This window comes from Heloderma suspectum, chromosome 3 (genome assembly GCF_057233095.1).
Source record: "Heloderma suspectum isolate Gila_16-S chromosome 3, 16-S_ref, whole genome shotgun sequence".
In the NCBI taxonomy this organism is placed as follows: domain Eukaryota; kingdom Metazoa; phylum Chordata; class Lepidosauria; order Squamata; family Helodermatidae; genus Heloderma; species Heloderma suspectum.
The window spans coordinates 231,618,110-231,643,499 of NC_139460.1; the positions used below are offsets into that span (position 1 = coordinate 231,618,110).

General features: G+C 44.6%; 1 protein-coding gene across 1 annotated transcript in view; it reads left to right on the plus strand.

Moving 5' to 3' along the window:
• Positions 1 to 2,257: 2,257 nt before the first annotated feature.
• Positions 2,258 to 25,390, plus strand: part of TCERG1L (transcription elongation regulator 1 like) — a 333,395-nt gene continuing 310,262 nt past the window's right edge. The window contains exons 1-3 of the mRNA XM_084841939.1: positions 2,258 to 2,329; positions 5,107 to 5,253; positions 10,955 to 11,135. Of these exons, the coding sequence (XP_084698065.1) occupies positions 2,276 to 2,329; positions 5,107 to 5,253; positions 10,955 to 11,135 (382 nt within the window). The 5' untranslated portion in view covers positions 2,258 to 2,275. The remainder of the gene's footprint in view (positions 2,330 to 5,106; positions 5,254 to 10,954; positions 11,136 to 25,390) is intronic.

Here is a 25,390-nt window from a genome sequence, read left to right on the forward strand (position 1 = left end):
GATTGGGGTGGAGTCTGGACCAATCATGCTTTCTATGGGAGTGTGGAATAATAGGTAAGACTGAAAGCATTCACGTTTTGATGCCAAGGCAATTTCTGTTCTCGGGCATTTGAAGTCCATGAAGAAAGGACCTTCGTTTGGGAACAATGCAGGAGGAAGTTCTTGTGTACAAGCCCCAGTGAAATGAATGGAAGCACAGAAGTCCTCTTGTTTAGCTCCCACTCACTTCAGTGAGGCCTGTGCGTTTCTATGGGTTGCATCTCTAAGCAGACTTCAGTGGAAGTTAGCCCTGTTGAAACCAATTCTCCTTCCTTCCAGGCAGGGTGTCAGGCAGGACTAGTTAACATTTCGCCCATCTGATCTTCACCACTTAGGTGGGGAGTGGAAGAGGGCACAAAGGCACAGCGTGTGCCTGCATGCCCTGTATTTTAAGTGCTACTTCTTTTTCCCTGAGCATGCTCAGTTGGAAATGGGATGGCACACTCAATTAGAAATCAACTGTACTGCAATCAGGAGGTGGCTCTGGATGTTTTGGAGCAGCGGCAGCAAAAGTTTTTCATACGTCTGGAGTAATATCTGAACAGGGAATCCACTAATTTTCCCCACAGGGAGGTGTATGGGCACCATGGTCATCAATATAGTTTATTTTCCAATATTTGTGTATTGTCTTTCACCACTTACAAAACAGTTCTCAAAGCATTTTGAGATGGACACAGCATCTCAACGTGAAACATATGTATGGGGTCCTTCTTTGGACAATCATAGAAAACATCAGTGTGTTTCAGTTCCTCTGGCATTCCCTTTTGTTTCTTCTGTGTATTTGCAAGCTGCTGTGTATTTGCAAGCTGTGGATTTGCAAGCTGTGTATTTGCAAGCTGTGTATTTGCAAGCTGCTCCAATAATGGTCTGTAATGTACCGTACAGCCCTGGTAGTCTTATCCCAAAGTGAGCATTCCTGGTCTCCTTTCTCACACTTGTTCCTATCTGAACTTCTCTCCCTTTCCCACATTTACCCTTTCCTTCCTCTTACTCGCTTTGCAGTTGCTGCTTTCTCTTTCACCTCTCCCTTCCTTTCCTCTCCTCCATTCCCCCCCCCCCACACACACACCTTTATCTTCGGGTTAACTTCTAAGGAAGGAGATGTAAAGATCTGAGACTTCTTGGAGCAACTTCCAAAAGTGTGGGGGGCGGGGTAGATGTAGAAAGGGGGAAGTGCACTTTGCACGTGCTCAGAGGCCTTGGAGAGTTTTGACTCAAATTAAGCCTGGTCTCTTCCACCTCTCTCTTCTCTTTAACCTCCTCATGCCTCTGTGTACTTGTCCCTCCCGTACTCATTTCTGAACTCGATGCTTCCCTCTTAATCACTCCCCCGCCCCTCCCATCTTTGCGCCAGCGCCTGCCTGCCTGCCTGCCTGCCTGCCTGCCTTCCTTCCATCCGTCTTTCTTGTCCTTCTTGTTTTCCTCTTGACTGTGTGCGTCCTCTTCCGCACGGATCTCAGCCTCTCTCCCTCCCCCTCTCCCCGTCCTTTTATCTCCCTTTCTCTGCCCCCGCCCATCTCACTCCTCTTTTTGCGCTGCCCCTTTCGGCGGCGCGCTCCGTCCCCTTCTGCCTGCGCCGTCGGATAAAGGCGCCGTCTCTCTCCCCGCGCTCGGCTGGAGGAGGCAAGAAGTTCGCGGAGGCCCCGCCCGCCGCCACCCAGGCAATTGCAGCAGGACTGCGCCTCCCTTCTAGTCCCGGGCTCCCTGCAACAGCAGGCGCGGGGGGGGCGTGGCCAGGCAGGAGGGGCTGCGAAGGGGCGGAGCTCCCACCAGCGCCACAGAACCAAGTGGAGCCCGAGCCGGCTCAGGAGCCGCCGCCGCCGCGCCGCTCTCAGCATCCTTCCAGAGCGGAGAGGGGGGCACTAATGGGCATCGCCACCTCTCGGATCCGATCCACCGGCCGGGCGTGTGGCTGCCGCTGTCCTTCGCCGGAGGCGCCCCCTGCGAGCGGTGGGATCGTACTGTAAGATGTAGAATGCTCCCGGTGCTGAGAGCCAAGCGGCAGCAGCCTCTCCTGTGGCCCGGGAATGCGGAGCCCCCAGCGCCTCCGTGGATTTGGATGGTCCCGAGCGCTGCTGGGCTCTTTCGGATCGGGGGCGCCGCAGGGGTGGTGCCCCCCCCTCCTCCTCCTCCTCTGCTGCTCTCCTCGCCCCCTCGCCCTCGCCCGCCGCCGCCTGCACCGCTGATCCAGGGGGTGTCAGGCTGGCAACTTCCCTGCGAACCTTTCCTGCCTTTGATGGCACCGGAGCACCATTCCGCCGTTCATCAGCTTCCTCTTCTGAACGGGCAGGTAAGCGGGGCGCCTCTTCCTCCCTCCTCCGCTGCCCTTTCAGCCCCCACCCACCCACCCGCGCCGCCCCCTGCCCCCGGTCCTCCTCTGCGCTTCTTTTCTGGTAGCTTTGGCGAGCACTTGGTGAGCGGCCCCTCTGTTCGCGCCCGTTCTTTTCCGTGGCCAGTGAAAGCCACGCTAATAGGAAAGGCGCATTCGCTGGCAGGCTGCTCCAGCTTTCCAGTTCTTAGGAAACGCGCGCGCGGGAAGGGATGGGAAGCAACTTCTGGAGCTGTCCGGAGCGCCCTGGTGCTGAAGTTAGCCCGCACCTTTCCCTGGCCGCAGACCGATGCGTCTGCGCCTCGGTTCAGCACTGCGCCTCGTCTCCGCCAGACTTTACAGACAAGGCGAGGAAGAAAGACTGAGAGGAGACTACATTAACTATTAATAAGAATCTATTACTAATGCTGGGCTCGTTTCATTTCACTCTTAAACCACACAGACAGGGCAAATTTCTGAGCTGGATGTACACCTACGTGTACACACAAACACATGCACAGCATCACACTAAATATTATGCCATCTTAACAAGATTCCAGTCTTCTGATATTTAAGAATTAGTCTCTACTCATTTGCAGCAATGTAAATCTACTGACTTTATTTGCGCTACGCTAGGAATATGATCTATGCCATTATGTTCCCGCAATAATAGTTCCTGCTGATACCTTAATACTGGCATGAAGAGCAGGGTCATTTATGGGAGTCAAACAGAATTTAGAAGTGTTTAGTATGTGAAGCTCAAATAAAAGAACTGATTTACATGGGCTAACCTACTGCAGAGAAATCCCAGTTCACAGCCTGGCCAGTAATTAGAAGGCTATTTTTAATCTATTATTTATTTCCCACAACAAATAACCTTCCATACATTCTGGAGCATTGTATTTCCAAATAAAGGCTACACAAAGGTTATTCTAATATTGCAAGCAATGTTTCCTTACCATCTTAACACAAAGCTACCCTGCCCTTTTAAAACAACAGCATGCAATATTGGGCCAATTGGTGTCTTCATTAAAAGCATCATGTTGTTTTTACAATATTTGTGCCTACTCCATAAGGCTTTCTCAAGGTGCAGAACAGGGCTGATTTAAAAGAAGATGCGTTGCAACATTTTTCCTCCCTCCCTAGTGTTATGTCAGGAGGCTGCCACTAGAGGTATTTAATGTCTAGGAACTTGTGTTTCCTTTCACGTTTAGAAATCTGCAAAATATTTATTTTAATAATGGAAGAGAGTGGGTGGCTGCTTATGAATCTGCTCATTAGGACTAATCCTCCCTCCATCTTTTTGAGTTTACTGTGACAATGTTGGCCAGCCACATAAAGAAAATGCTAACATAAGCAATTAAATTCAGTCTCTTCTGCTTTGATGTTCTTCGCTGTTCTCTAACAGACATCAACTGGTCTTAATCCCATATTAATTTAAGCAATACATCTCATCAACACTTTTATGAATTTTTCAATTATTTATAAGGACTGTAAGGCAAATTTTAAAATAGCTGTGGATGTTCAGCTTGGAGACTAGCCTTGAGTATTTAATACATGCATTAGATTTCATTGACTATGCTCATTGTGGAATTATGGTGTTTAATGCCTCTGTCATAGATTTAATACTGTTCCCTTTAAAATTTCTCAGTTCTAAATTCTTTGGATAATTTCCAGTTTTCCATTAAAATGGCTAGAAGAACCACATCCTGGTACTTGGTAGCAGTACATAGGAATGGAGCATAGTAGTGGGTGAAGGCCACACTCTAGGACTGAATGAAAATGTACTAACTTGGGGAATCATGATGTTGGGTTGAAATGCAGAAACACTTCTCTATCATGGATATACCCATCCAAAAGAGTGCAAAGATTGTGTGTGTGGGGGACCCCTATAGTGCCTTGTCTCTCCTTTTCCATCGCCTATGCAAAAACATATTACTTGCTCTTGGAATCATTTTTTTTAACTAACAGTGCATTTGCATTGTTAGTTAATTATCTGGCTTTATTAAAAACAACAACCCTGCATTATTTCTAACAACCTTATCATAGGAGTCACTGTGCAGAAAACAAGTTTAGGATGCAAGGCAATCGCTGCTACACTTTTGCAGCAGGGACATGACCTGTAGCATCACGGTAGCACTGAGAGCTATCTCAGGATGTCACACGGTAGTGCAGTCCTGTGGCTTGGCATGACTATATTCACAACAACCAATATTGTCAGATGCTGTGTAGAGCAAGCAAAGGTGTTGTGCAATACAAAACAGGGTGAAAATGGGCTATGGTAGAGAGGGGTGATGAAGAAGTCAGATGACTCATCCATGAAAACAGTTTCCACTAGATCCCATCTAAACAGAATTCAGGGTGAGATCTGGTATCCCACAAGGGTAGACTAGTTTTTTGAAATCATAGGCAAATGTAGTCATATCTATACTGTTTGCATTTAGATTCCAGCTGATTTGCTATACTTGCTAAATTTGATATTATATTGAAGCTTTTGTGTATATGCACTTGGTTCACAGTCACATTGCATCACCTACATCGTAGTATATAATAAATTCAATAAATTGTTTTAATCAATGTCTTCATGTTTTAATCATGAAGGAAACGTGTTTAAAAGCATGCATGAGAATTGCATACTATGTTCTTGCAAATAAATATATATGCAATATAAATGAAAATGAAGCAATGAAAAAATATAACAAGAGCAATATGGAGTGATTTATTATAGAGTATTCTTACTTTTTTAAACTTTATTTTAGTGGATGTTTGGAACTCATTCTCCAGTCATAGGATTTTCACCTTCTTCAAGTGTGGAATTTGTTCCTCTTTTTCCTCATGTATACACAACTACTGCTCCACCCCATTCTGGGAAAAGTTGGATAGAAAAGAGGCTACCAAATTGCAAGGTAAGTTTAAAGTTTACTCATTCTTTTTAAAACTTACATATTAAGCCTTTGGAGATAATAACACCTAAACGTTAGAGGTAACCATAGTCTGCTTTATCAGTAGTGGCATTAAGGGTCTACCTTAATATCTGGGCTATTACATTAATCCAAAATGTTAACATGCCACCTTTCAGTGTTAAACTTTCAAGTTGGCTTGTAAACATTGCAATTAAACAAAACTGGTTAGTCATAATAAATCAAAAATTATCTTCCTAATGAGGGAATCAAACTGAGCCTGAAACAAAAACTGGAATGAACCTTTATTTTTCCCCTAAATCAGAACAGAACCTGAATGGTCATCTGAAAGTCTCTGCTGAATCTGAACTGGAACAGTCCTGCATTAAAAAAAGGTAACCAGTTCAGAATAAGACTATGAACAAAGAAAAACACCTGATGTGGTACATTCACTGGCTCCACCAGAACCAGGATGAATCAGAATGGGCACATAAAATAAACTTTATTCATTCCAAATTATTTTTAGGCCACCTTTAAAGGTAAAATCTTCTCAAGGTGGTGCACAAGTTAAAAAAAACCTCTATACAAAAAAGGTACAATAAAATTCAATAACTACATATTCATTAGAAGTTCATTAAGAACAAAGGTTACTGATAAAAATAATAATAAAAACAGAAGTTACCTAGAACCAGCCCAGTCAAAACAAGTGGACCTGCAAAGCTTTACTGGAGACCTGCAAAGAAGCGGCCTGATGAATCCCCAATGGAAACTGATTTCAGTAGTTTGGGGTCACTGCTAGGTAGGCCCTCTTCCTAAGCAGTTTAACTGCCCTTGGCAGTGGACAAGTGAGAAGGGCCTCTGCTGATGTCCTCAGAGTTTGGGCAGGCTGGTACAGAAAAAAAGAGGTCCTTCAAGTAACTTGGGCCTATTTAAAATTTTAAGGGTTACAACAACCAGCCTTTTACATTGGACTCAGAAATGCATTGGCAACTTATGCTGCTGGGGTAGTATTGTTGTGACATGAGCTAACCGTCCAACTCACACCAATAGCTGGGCAGCCATATTCTGCACCAGCTGAAATGTTCAGGCCATCTTTAAAAGCAGCCCCATGTGCAATATACTACAGTAGTCCTGGATGGCACCAGGGCATGAATAACTGAGCAAGATCCTCCCTCTCCTGATAGGGTCACAACTAATGTACCAGACTAAGCTGGTAAAATGTATGCTGGCCACTACCACTACCACCTGACTTTCTGCAGTTAGCGCAGACTCCAGGAGCACTCCCAACCTGTGCACTTGGCCCTTCAGGGGGAGTGCAACCCCATCAGTTCCCAGCATATTTTAGCTTCAAGCCCTTACTGCCAGTAACTTAGCAGGGGCATTTCAGCCTTTTAGAATAGGGAAAAAACTGCACAAAAGCTGGGAACTCACTAAACGATCAATGACTGGGGGAAGAAGGCATGACCATATGGGGAACCCTGGAGGTCGAGACTGGGACCCCAGGAGGGCCAGATATGGACTCAGGACATGAGGATTGCACCCCTGTTGTAAGGGGATATTTCAAGTTTGATTCCAGAAAAGAACCAAATCAATATGTCAAGCTGAAGGCTTCATCTTGCTGATACTGAGTAGTAACAGTTTTAGACCTATTGGCTTGCTTCACCCCACTGTACAAATTATCATTATAATGAGACTTCTATTTACATTTTCCCATGTGATCCAGAACTGAACTGATTGGTTCATTTGTGCCAAACTGCTTACTGTAGATTGATTTGTTGGCTTGAAGAACCAAACTGGAATGACTTCAGGTGGAGCTGAATCCAAACTGGGAGTGATCCAACAATGTAACGGTTTGACTCCCTGTCTCTAATGAAAACCTAGCATTATTTAACTTCAGAGTCTTATCCAGCTGTTTGAACCAATTCGGATATGCTTGTTCAGTTCTCACACAGCACTGTACCATACTGACATGCCTGTGGAAATGACTCATTTGAAAGTGTTTCCATCGCAGAAGCTCCCTGCACATAGAAGGCTAGCGCTTTGGGGAGAAAGCTTTTTTACTAGGGCTGTGCAGGGACCCCCCAATCTGACTCGGAAGCCACTTCATGGCTTCAGAGCTGGGCCTGATTCAGCTCAGGCTGATTAGGGGGGGGCCCAACCCAAAGCGGGATTTGGATGGCCGAACCCTACTTCAGGTCCCCCCCCCGATACTACAGGTTCTAGTATTTCTACACCCCAGCTCCAGAATCAGCTCAAACATGGGCACACTTCTCCTTGGTGTCTCCCTTTAACTTTCTTCACTCATCTTGTTATATTCAAATTGCTTTAAAGTAGTAAAAAGATTGTAGTGTGTGTGTGTGTGTGTGTTCCCTCCTTAAATAAAGGATGTGGATTGCAGCCTTTGTTTTACAGCAGCTTCAAGGAAAGAGTTGGGGGGACTTAACAGTAAAGTTTGGTTTCTTGACAATAATGCAAAAGATAAAGGCATATGGCTGGGACAAATCAATGAAAAGCAATAATATGTCTTGCTTAAATTTTTAATTCTTAGCATGCATTGTCAGCACTGGCGTTACTCTTCAGGGTTTACAGCACAATCCTATGCAGTGCTGGTTCTAGGTTTTTGAGGACACTTGGGCAAGGCATCTGCAACGGTCTTTCTCCCTCAGTGAGTCCCCCTTCTCACCACCATTGCCACCAGCTGCTGTTGCTCCTCCTCCTCTTTCTCGGCATTGCTACCACCTGCTGGATTGACAGGCAGAGAGCCAGGGAGCAAGGAGGCCGGGGCATCTCCTGCTCCTCCTTCTCACCACCACCGTTGCCTGGGCCAGAGCGAGAGGAAGGTGAACAAGCAGGTTGCAGTGGTGAAGAGGCGGAGCAACTCCAGGGGGCTCTTGTCAGTGGGGCCCTGCTGGGGGTGCGTGTGTCGGGATGTCAGAGAAATCTGCAGTGGAACCAAATGAATTTGGATTTTCATGAATCCGACCCATGGATTCATGAAGCGGATCGGCTTCCCCTCCTGTTGGGCAGATTCCACAGACTCGCGGACCACTTTTCTAACCTTCAGGAATTTTGTGCAAATTTTGTCATTGAAAAATACACATTAAAAAAACAAAAACAAACCCTGGCTGAAAATGTACATTTCCCCCATAGGCTAATGCACCAAAATGCAAATTTTGGAAGGATTTGAGGATTTTGTGGGATTTGGGCATTTTTGCATGAGTCAATTTTCACAAATTCGGAAACTTTAGAAGATCCAACTCTGTTGATGAGCGGATGATGAACAAAAGGCGGCTGACAACCCACGAAACACAGACAGAATGGATTTTATACAATCCATACATCCCTAGGTGTGGGGCCTTGGCAGGTGGACGACCATGCCTACCTCTGATGCCTGCCCTGATCCTATGCATGTTTACCCAGAAGAAAGTCCCATGATGTTCAATAGATTACTCTCCATGTAATTGTACACACAGGACTGTAGCCTTAGCTGTCCCCCAAGGTTTCTGTAAATCTAAAATCTCTAAAGGAGGTAGTAGATGCATCTTGTCTCTAGTGCACATGGATGTAAATGTGTGCACACAGTAATGTGCCATGCAATGCAGAGCTGGCCATTTTAAATTCCAGGGAGGCTCCTTTTGAATTGATCGTGTTTTTCAAGTATATTTGTTTCATTTTATTATGTTCATATTCCACCTATCTTCCAGGAGTGAAAGGGGGCACAGCTGATCCTCCCATTCTAATCCTCACAAAAGCACTGTGAGCTAGGTTAGGCTGAAAGGGCCCTAGGTAATTCAGTGAGGAATAGGATGAGGGGGGGCAGGCAATTTCTGGTCTGCCTCAGACAGCAAAATGTCTAGGGTTGGCCCTGCTAGTGGGATTTTTTACTTCTCTTCTTTGAACAACAGATTCTAATGTCCTATCACAAACTTCTTGTTAGGTCCCCTTAGTATCAAAAGCAGTTTGCTTTGTGGCACAAAGGACTTTCATTTAAGAAGTGGAAGCCTGAATTATCATGGGGTGCCTGAAACTATTATACTTCTTTAGTCACTGACTCACTGGTATGTATACATGTATATAAATCAGTAATCCAAAAAGAGGAAATACATTTACACATTTTACAGCGGGCCCAGTCTTGGTCCTATTTGGACTAAATTCAGACTTTGTGCAATGAGCTTTTCTTCCTATCCTTCCCCCTGCAGTCTCTTGCATACCCCTCTCCAAATATGCTCTGAGGCTCCCCTAACTCTCCAGAATAAATTTGGGGATGCACAGGGTGCTGCAATTCAATCCACCACTGGTGCCCATTCCATTGCTGGTAGGAATGGATACAACACATTGCAGTCAATAGCAAACTTCAATATTGTTTAAATAGAGCAGGTTTGCTACTAATATATCTTTAACCCGTCCTTATATTAAATAAGATAAAACCTAGGCTTGCAACATTAAATGTCTATCAGTTAAAAATGCTCCCCTGATTAAGTGGGCAGTGGGTATCTTCCCTGCCCCCCCAAAAAAAATTGGGATGGATCCAGAGGAAGTTACTTATGCTTTACTCCCATTGAAAATAGTGGAACTTCAGTTAATTGTAACTAACTTGCCATTGATTTTAATGGAATTAAAGTATGACTAACCTCCTCTGGATCCAACCCAATATGTACTTCTAAAAACTACAGAAGGCAAGCAATGTCTTTAAAGAGGAATCCCCCCTTCTCTCACACACAGTGAGAATGCCTCTTCTAAGAAGATGCCTGCTATAACATATACACCATCTAAAACCCAAGTATGCTTTTCCATACAGAATTTATTTAATGGTTGGATCCAGACATAGAATAGACTCCTTGAAATCAGTGGAACTTAAGTTAATAATGACTAACTTCCTATTGATTTTAATAGGTAAGTATGTGGAACGAACCCAAAATTTTTACCCTTGTGTGAATTTAACCGATGAATTGATTAATGAACTAACAAGGTTAATATTTAACTAAGATTTCTTTAATTAGGTGATAGCCCTCATGAGAATTATTCTTTTGATTGTTCTGTCTTTACCCACTTGCCCCACATCAGCACTAGCAAAATTATAAATTAGCGTAAAACTGGTTTGAAATTGAATTCAAAATGTATCACATAATACATCCGTCTTCCCCATGGCTGGCTGAGGCATGCTGGAGGTGTAGTCCAGCACATCTGGAGAGCACCAGGTTTGGGAAGCTGTTAATACACTGATCCTTTTACTTACTATTTACTAGCCCTTAACACAAAATAGTTAAGTAGCTCAACTTAAAGGAAGCAATATAATCAAATGAGGTAAGTAATTGCCGTGGTTCCTCAGGTATAAATCCTATGCACTGAAATCAGCTGGATTTACCCATGCTTAACAAATGGTTTGCACCCATTGTAAAATCATATCTCAGCATTATTTCCTCTTCTCTACCAGTGCAATAGTTTCCTATTTCCACTTTTAAAAGATACATCGGTTCTGGCAATGGTATTTACAAAGGTTTGCATTGACATCGGGTCACTTGGGGAGAAACAGAGAATTCAAATAATTAGAAACTTTTCAGATAGCCAATGGCAATTTGATAAAGGGAGGGTTTTTTTTTCCCCAATGAATGTTAAAGAAACCAGGAAGCCACAGGAGTCAACTGAATTATATCAAGAACCATGAATACATTTCCTTTTTTCTCTCTTCCCATTCTATTCTGGGCAGATCTATTTAAACAATGCATTTGCTCTGGATTCAGCATGGATACATCCGGAGGAACTACGAATCTACCAGGGACATGAAAAGCCTCTTGTTACGACAAATCAAGTAGCTGTGGCATTGTCTAGACCAGCTACTGCCCCCAGGCCTCTTCCTGCAGTGGTGTTAACACCCCAGCCTATTCCAGGTTAGTTAGAAATAAATAACACGTTATTGAGCTGCACATTTTCACTTCTGTTGATGGTATTATTAGAATGTGTTCAAACACGCAAGTGTTTGAGTGATAGTCATTTCAAATGAGTGTACCACATGAAGAGTGTGAATCACTGTGGCTTTCCTGTTTCAGTGTACCCCACATCAAAATCTCCTTCCACATGGAAAAATGCACATAATCAAGAGAAGGCCAGGCTAAAAACGTCTACCAAATATGGACATTATCCCTATGGAGGGAGATTTGGATGTATGGGCAGTTCCAACCAAGTGGTTTGCTGTGAGCATTCTGAGTTGGCACCATCATGCAAAGGGATAAGCCAACTCTTACAGCCTGTTACAGCTTTTTAATGCCAAAGAGACTCACTAACAATTTGGAAGCCACACTGCTTCTAAGCCAGGCACAGAAATTAAGATCTTCTAGCCTCTTGTGTTGAATTGTCCTCAACACCTACTTTTGGTAGCTTGGTGATCCAAACATTTGCAACAAGCCATAGAACAGAAGCAGGCAACTTGTGGACTTCCAGATGTTTTGGCCTACAACTCCCACTATCCCTTGCCATTGGCTATGTCTAGGCTGATGGACTAGTAAGCCAAAACTTCTGGAGCAGCACAAGTTGCCCACACCTGCTATAGAGTGAGTGTGGGATAGTTTATACATTGTTGGCCCTGAAAGGATATGGGTTCTGATTCAAACCCACCCATAAAGCTCATTGAATTGCCTTGGGCCCATCATTCTCTATCAAATTAATCTACCTCTCATGGTTATTATGAGAATGAAATGGCATAACCCAATTCATGCAGATCTATATTATTTGGGAAGGGGGTAGGATAAACAATAAACAACATTGTATCCTGGACAACATTTTTGGAGCAACTGCTTTGTGGCCATTTTATATATTACTCAGAGGAAAACAGAGGGAGGTTCAGCCAACCTAGAAATAATTTGGAATTAACAATTTCTACAGATTGTGTTTTACCTGGTTTCCATGATCTGATCAGAATTGGATCTGGGGCAGGTTCCGCCACATTTCTAGCCCTCTTCCCCCACATGCACAAATCATTTCGCTGCATCATAGTGTCACAGTACATGGATGCAGAGTCATGAACTGGGAGCATGTGTAATCTAACCTTCATGTGGCTTCTTCTTCTGTTTTTACCACATCCCAAACTCAGTATGAGGCTACTCATGTCATGTCCAAAATAAACATCCTGCTATTTTTACATATTGATTCCGATGGAAACACTTTTTCTCCCTCCTTGTTTACACACACACACCCAGGTGTGTGTGTGTGTGTGTGTGTGTGTGGAATTTCAAGATGAAAATGGTAGGGAGGAAGCTTAAATCCCCCTCCTGGATCACCCCAGTCTAAATCAGGGTCACACATGCTTACACTCAAGTAAGTAAGCCAATCATGTATGGGGGCTGGGGTTGGCCCTCAGTGGCTTAGTTTGCTGTTAAAAACAAAATTAGCTAAAATGCTGAGCTAATTTTATGTACAATATTAATATCAAATAGTTATTTTTAGAATTCAAGTTAACCTGTGTAGACAGTTATTAACATGGATGGCTAATTGATCCATCAGTTCATTAAAACTAACTTACACACCACAATATGCATGAAATCAGTTCCATAAATCTGCATATCTCAGGTACAGTACACAGCAATTCAAGCTGAAATTAGTTTATTTACATGCCATTTTGAATTTATGCCTAGAAAGGGTCAGAAGATACATCATTCAAGAGATACATCTAAGCTTTTATTTGTATTTCATTGATCTAGAAAGCACACCAATTGCCAGAAATTATAATTAAAAAGGCCTCTGAATAAAGATAATTATAGAAATAAGGCATAGCAAGCCACTTGAATTTTAAAACAAATTTACTTTGTTTGCTAAGATCAAAAAATGATTGTATTTCAACCCATAACCAGATGGTAATTGCCCTGTCTTATTTTTACATTTTTTTTGTAGTTAGAAACAGTATTGCGCTAATGCAATTTTTCTTTCATGTATATTCTCAGAGTAGTGTTACAGAATGAGAAGAGATAATTTTCTCATAGAGCAGTGTTTCATTGTTGGGGAATACATGGGTCCTTGACAGTTAACAAGACTTATTTATTGTAACTAGCTAAGATTCTTCTTTTGCACTGATATATGTAGAACAAGTTAGATAATTCTTGGGTTTCAATGGACTTTTGGATATCTCACACAAAGCTGTTCTATCTTTATGCTGCTAATCATTATTGATGTGCTATTGTGCTGTTTCGCCTTCCACTGTGGATAATACAAACTGTAAACTTACATGCTGATGGACAAAATAACAGGGTTGTATTGTACATGTGTGTACGTGTGTGTGTGTGTGTGTATGGAAGAGAATCGTAATCTATATCTCTTCAAGGATCCATTCCTAGCAGTCTTTCCAGCTAATGGTCAGAAAATATTGCACTGATATTATACTGGAATCCACTGTTGTATTTGTAGCATTTTGATCCTTCCATTCATTTGTTTTCTTGGAACAATATGAGTGATTGATTTTATACTGTATCTTTTTTTTTAAAGCTTAGCCAAAAGAGGTGGAGTCATTATTTTGGTACTAGCTAGTTTGTTGATGAAACTCTATTAATGTTACTGAACATCTAAACTTGGACTTGGTACACCACTAATTTGGGGAATATCATGCAATTTTGGAGATTAAGAGAACAATCCTACGGTCCCTGAGAGAGCATCTCAGGGACCATAGGATGGCTCGGCTTGTAAAACCCCTCTGAGGTCAGTGATGGCACTCTGGCCTCAGAAGGGGGAGTCTTAGATGTGCTCCCAGACACCTCCCCCTTGCAGCTGGCATGGAGAGAATGGTACTGGCTGCCTCTCTGAGGTTGAAAAAGTAACCTCAGAGCTTCAGGAAAGGGGGTGTTCTGGTGGGTGGGAGGGGAAGAAAACAGAGAGGCCAGGATTATCCTGAGCCTCCTACAGCCTCCTTCCCTCCCCCTGTGAAGCACCCATGCTAGATTGGCTGAAAAGCCCATCTAGTGAAAATTTAGGAGATCAGAGGATGAGGAGGTGACGTTTGCCTTTGCTGTTCCTCCTGCCCTTCCGGCTTCAACCTGGAAGGGCATAGGAAACTCAGAAGCCAGGGGCTTCCAAGCGGCAAGGACACAATCGATAGGATTGCATCCTAAGTTTCTTATGTCAGTGGAGATCACACGAATCTCTCAAGGACTACTGGAGGAGGAATTGGGGCCACAAGAATGTACCAGTGATGGCTGGTACACCCTTGGGCGGCAGCTAACTCTAGGCAGAGCCATGGTGTCAGAGCAGGCAGAGCAAACTAGTTCTCACACTAACACACTCCTCTGAGCCCAGAATTCTCTGCTCTACAGCAGGACCTCATTGAACAGAAAGGGCAGACTAAGGCAAATTAACACTAAGATAAAACAGAGGGGTGGGGAAGAGTTCTACACAACAACACACAAATGCAGTCTTTTGAATTCACAGCAGCAGGTCATAGTACTTTAAGCATTCATTTGGGGGTGGGATGAGAGAATGAAAAGAAATAGTATCTCCCCCCCTGCCCCCAAGAAAGACTGTAAAGAAAAATAAATTAAAATAGCCAATGACTCACTCCTGAGAAAGATTGACATCATCGTCATCATCATCGATATAAAGTCAAAACCACAAGGAGAGATTGTAAAGGGAAAAAAGAAAGAAAAGCTAAAGCCAAACCTAAAGAGATTTAAAACCAACAACCAAGAAACAAAATATACACCCAAAAGGAGATTAAACAGATAATTAAACAGCCCCCCAAAGCTCCAAAAATAACTCTACCTTCTTGTTGTGCTGCATTCCCTCTCAGCTGACTGGTGTTCCTAGCTGCTGGCCACAGAGAGACACACATAATTCACATACAGAGACTTACATTTTTCAGTAATCTCTCTCTCTCTCTCTCTCTCTCTCTCTCTCTCTCTCTCTCTCACACACACACACACACACACACACACACAGGCTGATGTCCTCTGCAAATTGCAATAAAAGGGAAGGAGAGCTCTCTCTTCACCAATCTGTTTCTCTGCTGAGGGAGAACAATAGCCATCCCAATAGCTGCTTCCTTTCTCTCACACATGCTGATTGGTGGTGGCCATTATTCTTCCTGCCTATTTCTTTATTTCACTCTTTAGTCCCCTGATTAGCTGAGGGAACTGAGTGTTGCCCATGTATGGTATCCAGGCAGTTCAGTCACCCCCGACAACCAGCCTGGTGCTTAAGCTGCTGCTTCCTACAATAAAAAGAGGAACCAAGGAACAGAAAGAGCAAGTGCAGAACTTCTACTCCTTTGCTCATGCTCCCAGAATGTAGGAATGGCGGAGAATTCTGCCACGGACTCCAATGAGGCCAGATTCTAAGAATCTGGCCCCACGGAGTCCACAGCGGAATGAAAGACTCACCTCTACCACCCGGGGGAATCCGCACCAGCCGGATCCTATCTGCTGCCTTCCATCCGCTGCTGTCTGGTACTGCCTGTCCCATCCACTGCCACCTGTCTTCAGACGCAAATGGCGTCTGGTGTAGTGGACACCATTTGCGTCCCTGCCTTTTGCTGTGATAGGCTATGTAAATCGTTTTGTAGCCTATCACGGCAAAGAGCAGGGACGCAAATGGCATCTGCTACACCATTTGCATCCCTGCTCTTTGCCGTGGTAGGCTACGTAAATCTTTACATAGCCTATCACGGCAAAAGGCAGGGACACAAATGGTGTCTGCCATGCCAGATACCATTTGCATCCGCAGACTGGCAATCCGGCAGTGGACGGACCCTGCTGGTGGCTCTGCGATCTCACCGTGGAGTGGAGCTGGCGGGGAGGATTCTGGGGGGAGGAACGGATCGCCTCCCCCCCTGCAGACCCCCCAGCAGACTCGGAGGTGAGTTCCGTACACCCCTACCAGAATGCTAGAGTCATTGGAGAAGCCCCTAGCCAGCAGGAAGACCTAGATTGTGCACATGCAGGAGGTAATGGGGGAAATAGTAAAATGTTGATTTGGGGACCCAGGAGTTTGTTTGTTTGTTTGTTTGTTTCATTTCTATACCATGCAATAGCTGAAGCTTTCTGGGCAGTTCAAGTTTTATGGAGTTTGATGGAGGAGATATTCAAGTGGGGTTCTGCTCCCTCCCAAATGACAACTTTCCACCTATAATATCCAGTCTCCTGTATGAATTGAAGTAGAGGTTAGAAGAGTTAAAGCAGGATTTGTAACAAGGCAGGTACTAGTAACCCCTTCCTCCAGGATTCTGCTAATTGTTTCAGCAAGTTCTACTCCTTTGATGAAACAGTGGCTGTCAAGTCATAGCTGTTCCACCTTCTCTATAGAAGTTCCAGTGCAGGAAGATCCTATTTCATTGAATTCTTTCTTTATTTTGTTTGTTAGATTTGTATACGACTGAACTGGCAAATGCCTTCAGGACAGTTTACAATCACAGATGTGATAGGATAGGATATCCTGTATATTACAGTGAAGTTAGCTCTTGCCCTAGGTAAAAACGTTTGGCGACTAATTGTGTTTATTTGTGTTGATTATTTGAGCTATGGTGAATGGCAAGGTTTTACTCTGGAGAGAATTCTAAGAATGGAAAAAGAATGGTGTGCAATAGAGATGAACAATCTCTCAAGATATTTTTATTTATTTATTTATTATTAAATTTATTAATCGCCCATCTGGCTGGTCACCCAGCCACTCTGGGCGATGTACAACATACAATAAAAACAGTTTAAAACAATAAAATTCTACAATAAAAACATTTTCTAAAATACCCTAACCCACCCCATATGCCTGCCTGAATAGCCACGTTTTTAATGCATGATGGAAGCTCATTAAAGAGGGGGCATGATGGAGTTCCCTAGGGAGGGAGTTCCACAGAGTGGGGGCCACCACAGAAAAGGCCCTCTCCCTCATCCCCACCAGTCTAGCTGTCCTGGCTGATGGGACAGAGAGAAGGCCATCCGAGGCTGATCTTGTTAAGCGGCCTGTCTGGTGCTGCTGGAGGCGCTCCTTAAGATAGGCTGGGCCGGAACCATATAGGGTTTTAAAGGTCAAAACCAACACCTTGATTTTGGCCCAGAAAACAACTGGTAACCGGTGCAACTCCTTCAGCACTGAAGTGATGTGATCTCGCCGGCAGCTGCCTTTAACCAGGCGAGCCGCCGCGTTCTGTACCAGCTGCAGTTTCCGAACCATCTTCAAGAGTAACCCCACGTAGAGCGCATTTGTTGTTGTTCAGTCATTCAGTCATGTCCGACTCTTCGTGACCCCATGGACCATAGCACGCCAGGCCTTCCTGTCCTGCACTCTCTCCCTGAGTGTGCTCAAGTTCATGTTCATTGCATCGGTGATGCTATCTAGTCATCTCATTCTCTGCCGTCCCCTTCTCCTTTTGCCTTCAGTCTTTCCCAGCATCAGGGTCTTTTCCAGAGAGTTTTCTCTTCGCATTAGGTGGCCAAAATATTTGAGCTTCAGCTTCAGTATCTGTCCTTCCAATGAGCACTCAGGGTTGATTTCCTTTAGGATGGACTGATTGGACCTCCTTGCAGTCCAGGGGACTCGTAAGAGTCTTCTCCAGCACCACAGTTCGAAAGCATCAATTCTTCGGCGCTCAGCCTTCCTTATAGTCCAGCTCTCACAGCCATACATTACTACTGGGAAAACCATAGCTTTGATTAGACGGACCTTTGTCGGCAAGGTGATGTCTCTGCTTCTTATTATGCTATCTAGGTTGGCCAGAGCTTTCCTCCCAAGGAGCAAGCGTCTTTGAATTTCATGGCTACAGTCACCGTCTGCGGTGATCTTGGAGCCCAAGAAAGTAAAATCTGTCACTGCTTCCATTTCTTCCCCTTCTATATGCCAGGAAGTGATGGGGCCAGATGCCATGATCTTCGTTTTTTTAATGTTGAGTTTCAAACCAGCTTTTGCACTCTCCTCTTTCACCCTCAACAAGAGGCTCTTGAGATCCTCTTCACTTTCTGCCATTAGGGTGGTATCGTCTGCGTATCGGAGGTTGTTGATAATTCTCCCAGCAATCTTAATTCTGACCTCTGATTCATCCAACCTGGCATTTCTCATAATGTACTCTGCATATAAGTTAAATAAGCAGGGTGACAATATGCAGCCTTGTCGTACTCCTTTCCCAATTTTGAACCACTCGGTTGTTCCATGTCTGGTTCTTACTGTTGCCTCTTGACCCTCATACAGGTTTCTCAGGAGACAGGTAAGGTGGTCTGGTACTCCCATCACTTTAAGAATTTGCCACAGTTTGTTGTGATCCACACAATCAAAGGCTTTAGCGTAGTCAATGAAGCAGAAATAGACGTTTTTCTGGAATTCTCTTGCTTTCTCCATGATACAGCGAATGTTGGCGATTTGATCTCTAGTTCCTCTGCCTCTTCGAAACCCAGCTTGTACTTCCGGTAGTTCTCGGTTCACATACTGCTGAAGCCTAGCTTGTAGGATTTTGAGCATCACCTTGCTGGCATGTGAAATGAGCACAATTGTGTGGTAGTTTGAACACTCTTTGGCGTTGCCCTTCTTTGGAATTGGAATGTAAACTGACCTTTTCCAGTCTTGCGGCCATTGTTGAGTGTTCCAAATTTGTTGGCATATTGAATGCAGCAGTTTAACAGCATCATCTTTTAGGATTTTAAATAGCTCAGCTGGAATACTGTCATCTTCGCTAGCTTTGTTGTTAGTAATGCTTCCTAAGGCCCACTTGACTTCACTCTCTAGGATGTCCGGCTCAAGTTCAGCGACCGCACTATCATGGCTATCAGGGACATTCAGATCTTTCCTGTATAGTTCTTCTGTGTATTCTTTCCACCTCTTCTTAATCTCATCTGCTTCTGTTAGGTCCCTGCCTTCTTTGTCCTTTATCATGCCCGTCTTTGCACAAAACATTCCCTTGAGATCTCCGATTTTCTTGAAGAGATCTCTAGTCTTTCCCATTCTGTTGTTTTCCTCGATTTCTTTGCATTGTTCATTTAAAAAGGCCTTCTTGTCTCTCCTTGCTATTCTCTGGAACTCTGCATTCAGTTGGGTATATCTTCCCCTTTCTCCCTTGCATTTCACTTCCTTTCTTTCCTCAGCTACTTGTAAAGCCTCATCAGACAGCCACTTGGCTTTCTTGCATTTCTTTTTCTTTGGGATGGATTTCGTTGCTGCCTCCTGAACAATGTTACGGACCTCCGTCCATAGTTCCTCAGGCACTCTGTCTATCAGGTCTAATCCCTGAAATCTATTCCTCACCTCCACTGTATATTCATGAGGGATATGATTTAGGTCATACCTGAACCGTTTAGTGGTTTTCCCGATGTTCTTCAATTTAAGCCGAAATTTTGCAAGAAGCAGCTCATGATCTGAGCCACAGTCAGCTCCAGGTCTTGTTTTGACTGACTGTATGGAGCTTCTCCATCTTTGGCTGCAAAGGACATAATCAATCTGATTTCGATATTGACCATCTGGTGATGTCCATATGTAGAGTCGTCTCTTGTGCTGTTGGAAAAGAGTGTTTGCTATGATCAGCGTGTTCTCTTGGCAAAACTCTATTAGCTTTTGCCCTGCTTCATTTTGTACACCAAGGCCATGCTTGCCTGTTATCCCAGTGATTTCTTGACTTCCTACTTTAGCATTCCAATCCCCTATGATGAAGAGGACATCTTTTTTTGGTGTTAGTTCTAGAAGGTGTTGTAGGTCTTCATAGAACCAATCAACCTCAGCTTCTTCGGCCTCAGTGGTTGGGGCATAGACTTGAATTACTGTGATGTTGAATGGTTTGCATTGGATTTGTACTGAGATCATTCTGTCATTTTTGAGATTGTACCCCAGTACTGCTTTTCCCACCCTTATGTTGACTATGAGCTCTACTCCATTTCTTCTAAGGGATTCTTGCCCACAGTAGTAGATATGATGGTCACCTGAATTAAATTCACCCATGCCTGTCCATTTTAGTTTGCTGATTCCCAAGATGTCGATGTTCAATCTTGCCATCTCATGTTTGACCACCTCCAACTTACCTTGATTCATTGATCTGACCTTCCAGGTTCCTAAACAATATTGTTCTTTACAGCATCAGATTTTCTTTTCACCACCAGACACATCCACAGCTGAGTGTCCTTTCGGCTTTGGCCAAGCTGCTTCACTCTTTCTGGCGCTACTTGGAAATACCCTCTGCTCTTCCCCACTAGTATATTGGACACCTTCCGACCTGACGGTCTCATCTTCTGGTGTCATATCTTTTAGCCTTGTGATACGTTCCATGGGGTTTTCTTGGCAAGAATACTGGAGTGGGTTGCCATTTCCTTCTCCAGTGGACCACATTTTGTCAGAATTCTCTGCCATGACCTGTCCGTCTTGGGTGGCCCTGCACGGCATAGCTTATGGCTTCACTGAGTTACGCAAGCCCCTTCGCCACAACAAGGCAGTGATCCATGAAGGGGGTAGAGCGCATTACAGTAGTCTAAACGAGAGGAGACCAGGGCATGCTACCAATGGGAGCAGATGGGCGGGAAGGAAGGGGCGCAGCCGCTGTATCAGATGGAGTTGATACAGCGCTGTCCGGCTCACAGCTGACACCTGAGCCTCCATGGACAGCTGGGAGTCCAAAATGACCCCCAGGCTGCAGACCTGGTCTTTCAAGGGTAGCCGTACCCCATTCAACACCAGGTCAACATCCCCCAGCCTCCTCTTGTCTCCCACCAAAAGTACCTCGGTCTTGTCAGGGTTCAGCTTCAGCCTATTCCTCCCCATCCAGCCACTCACCGTCTCCAGACATTTGGACAGGGATTCTACAGCCAACCTTGGTGAAGATTTAAACGAGAGGTAGAGCTGCGTGTCATCCGCATATTGATGACACTGCACCCCAAACCTCCTGATGATAGCCCCCAGCGGCTTCACATAGATGTTAAATAGCATCGGGGAGAGGATGGAATCCTGTGGCACCCCACAAGTAAGTGGCCACGGGTCCGAAACCTCCTCTCCCAGTGCTACCCTCTGGTACCTGCCGGAGAGGAAGGACCAGAACCACCACAATACAGTGTCCCCAATGCCCAACCCCTCCAGGCGGTCCAGGAGGATACCGTGGTCAACGGTATCGAAAGCCGCTGAGAGGTCGAGGAGAACAAGGAAGGAGCATTCACCCCTATCCAGAGCCCTCCTCATATCATCTACCAAGGCGACCAAGGCCGTTTCTGTCCCATGCCCAGGCCTGAAGCCCGACTGAAATGGGTCTAGATAATCAGTTTCTTCCAAGTGTGCCTTCAACTGCACCGCCACCACCCGCTCAATCACCTTGCCCAAAAATGGCAGATTTGAGACTGGGCGGATCCAAGGAGGGCTTCTTTAAGAGCGGTCTTATCACTGCCTCCTTGAGGGCTGATGGCATCACTCCCTCCTCAAGGGAGGCGTTCACCACCGCCTTGATCCCCTCACCCAGTCTCTCTCTGCAGCTCATAATGAGCCAAGATGGGCAAGGATCAAGTAAGCAGGTGGTCGGCCGTACCGATGAAAGTACCTTGTCCACTTCATCAGGAGGAAGAAGCTGGAACCGATCCCACAAAACCCGTTTGCCACAGGCCGCCTCTTGCTCACTAACTGTATCCACAGCGTGCAGAGTAACACACCTAATCTGATCAATTCTATCTGCAAAGTGCCTTGCCAAGGCCTCACAGGAGGCCTTAGAATGCTCCAGTGGTTCCGGAGCCACAGGACCGACCAGACTCCGGACCACTTGGAACAGCCTCCTGGGACAGCACTCTGCAGATGCGATGGAGGCAGCATAATATTCCTTTTTTGCTGCCTTCACCGCCATGTGATAGGCTGAAGATACAGCTCTAGCCCATGTCTGATCGTCCTTGGAGTGAGACTTCCGCCACCGGCACTCTAGCCGTCTCACCTCCTGTTTCAGAGCTCGTAACCGCGGATTGAACCATGGTGCAGTCCGAGCCCCCTTCAGGGGGAGAGGGCGTTTCGGAGCCACCTGATCTAATACCCCAGTGATTGCGGCATTCCAGCCACCCACCAGGGTCTCGACCGACTGGCCGTTGGCATGCCCCAGAGAATCCCCAAGCGCGTTCAGGAATCCATTTGGATCCATAAGCCGCCTGGGGCGGACCATTTTAATGGGTCCTCCACTCCTGCGGAGGGGTTGTGGAACCGAGAAGTCCAACGTCACCAGATAGTGATCTGACCATGACAAGGGGGTGGTGGATATACCCCCGACTTCCAGATCATTCCCCACTTCTCCAGAAACAAACACAAGGTCTAGTGCATGACCGGCTACATGGATGGGCCCAGTTAGAATATGGTGCAGCTCCCAGGAAGCCATGGTCTCCATGAAGTCCCGAGGTGCTCCTGTGAGGATGGCCTCCGAATGTACGTTGAAGTCCCCCAACACCAGTAAGTTAGGGGACTGTACACGCACATCAGAGACCACCTCTGAGTAGATAGTACAAAATCAGCCAGAGGTTTTGACTTCCAAAGAAGCTGCTGTTATTAGTGGGTTGTGGCAAAAACAAAACATAATCTTGTGGCATCTTAAAACTTCACAAATTTATTATGGCATAAGCTTCCATGGACTCCAGTCTACTTCATCAAATGCTGGCAGGGTTGAGTGATCTATGTTAAAGTTAATTGAAAGTTTTCTATGAAAGAGAACCAGAAGCTCAGATGTCAGGATTGTCCATTAAAGGTAGAACGAGTTCTGCTGGTTTTCTTTTCTCATAGGCTCAAGTCGCACTGTTTCTTATGAAAGTCCACCAACTAACCCAGCTTGCTCCATTAAAAATCAATTCTGTGTGAAGGGTGAAGTTTTCTGGAAAATGGCTATGGGAACAAGCGAATGAGCTATAGAGGTTCATGAACACTGCATGTCCCAGGGCTCAAAATATCTCTCAGAGGTAATTTGTAATGGTACTTCCTGGTGAATAGTAACTGATGACAATAATACTACACAGCAGCCAAAAGGAGATGGATTACTGCACTCTGGTAGAATCAGTTGCTTGCAGGGCAGTATCACTAGGTACGCAACAAAAACATGTTACATTACACAAGGAACTATTGACATGCAATCTTTTCAGTTTGTTGCTCTTTGGGAGCTGGTCTGTCTGTCTGTCTAAAATTATTTATAAGCCACCTTTAAGGGTGCCAAGAGGATCTATGATATATGCACACATGATTGCAGGAAAACAAAACAACAACAGGAAATGTCATTCTATTTGGAACACTTTTGGCATAATTATTATGGGTGAGTTTATGTATGGATGTATAGTGAGAAACTGAGAATATTCATGTAAGGAATTGCACTTTCCATAATTAGCACTTTTCCCCCAAATTGAGTGACTGCTGAATGAATGAACAAAGGCGGCTCATTCATTATGAACCATTGGAGGTTGGCAGTTGCAGATACCTGGAAGTAGTAAGTGTTATTTTGATTTTCTGTAGGAAAGCATAATGGGTCATTATTCTCTCACAGATTAAAAATAATTAAAAAAAAAAAGATTGCAGAAACCTGCACAAATCTATGTGCAATTTTTGTTTACCTAAACGGAAAAATGACACATTATTTGCTTACCCAGAAATTATAGTTTACTTTCTTGTTCCTTCACAACTCTAGCCAATATTTGTTGTTTACATAGAGGAAGGACCATTTAAATCTATATGTACAGCAAAATAATTTTGTCTGTTTCCGTTTGCCAAGAGCTAAGTTGAACCATGTTATTTAATGATGAGTTAGATCTGCCTTTTTATCTGATCAAAAGGAAAAGTCAACATACCATTCATTAGGTACTTCTTCATTGGTCACATTCAGTTTGACATTCACCCAAATTTAATTTCCTTGAAGTAGCATGGACTCAAGTACCGCTACATTTAACTTAATCTTTCAAGATGAGGAACTGTAGTTAGTGGTGTTTTTCCTTAAAAGCAATGCAAGTTCATTATAGTTCTCTAAATCTTATTTATTTTAAAGTTAGGAGCAAGTAGTAAAATGGCAGAAAGTCAAGAGAAATTGGAGAACTCAAGGGAATCTAGAAGACCATCCAAGGAATGTCTTGAAAGTATTGGTTTGTTCATGAGCTTGATTCTACAAGGGATCATAAGCTCTGGGCAGATTCCATGAGGAATTTGGGGCCCGTACATTGTATTATTGCATAATGACTGTTACAGAACCAGCCTTTCTTAGTGGCTAGAGAGGTGGAGTTGTACTTGTCAGCCTTGGATTAAGGTCCTAATCTGATTGGAATCCATTGTTTTACCTGCAGCATGACTGTCTTTCAGCCCCACATCCCTATTGGGACATTGAGAATAATGGTGACAAATATCATGGGACTGTTGTGATGGCTCAGTAGAGTTAAAATCATAATGCCCTTTGCCAGCTTAGCCCCCTCCATTGGCCAGAGACAGAGCAGTTGGAAGGGGCCCGCTTCCCCTCTCCCTGACAGAAAGAGTGCTTTGCTCCAGGTCTCAGTTGACCCGAGGCTGCAGGAGTAAAAGGAAGAACGCTCTGGCCTCCACCACCAGTCCAAGGATCAAGGGTGCTGAATATCTTTTTTTAGTATTGGTTTATGTCTTGTAAGCCACTTAGGGTGCAATCCTATGGGAATAGGTGGCTACCTCCGAACTTGGAGGCAACCACCTATCTAATGCAGGTCAGGAGAAGCATGTCTAGCCACAGGAAGGTGGAGTGGAGGAGGAGGCTGCTGGACATAGGATGTGTTGTACTGGCATTTCTATGTTCCCCACACCGGAACACCCCATTTTGGCTGCTCAGTGCTTCTCTTCTGAGTGGGGAGCACGGGGCTGTTCCATGCTGCCTGTGAGGCAGTGCAGAATGGGAGGGGGGAGGTCATTTCTCCAGGAACTGACCTCGGAGTACAGGATCCAAGGTTGGTTCCCAGAAAACCACATATCCTATGGCTGTCTAGCTGCTGTCTAGCGGCCATAGGATTGCTCCCTCCAAGATATTTTGATTAAACAACAAGGTCTTTCTTTCTTTCTTTCTTTCTTTCTTTCTTTCTTTCTTTCTTTCTTTCTTCCTTCCTTCCTTCCTTCCTTCCTTCCTTCCTCTCTCTCTCTCTCTCTCTCTCTCTCTCTCACACACACACACACACACACACACTGTTGTAATTCTTTATTGATTCTCTGGTTCACTCTGTCTTGTGTTCCACTTCTCCGGAATCCCAGCTTAACTTAAAAA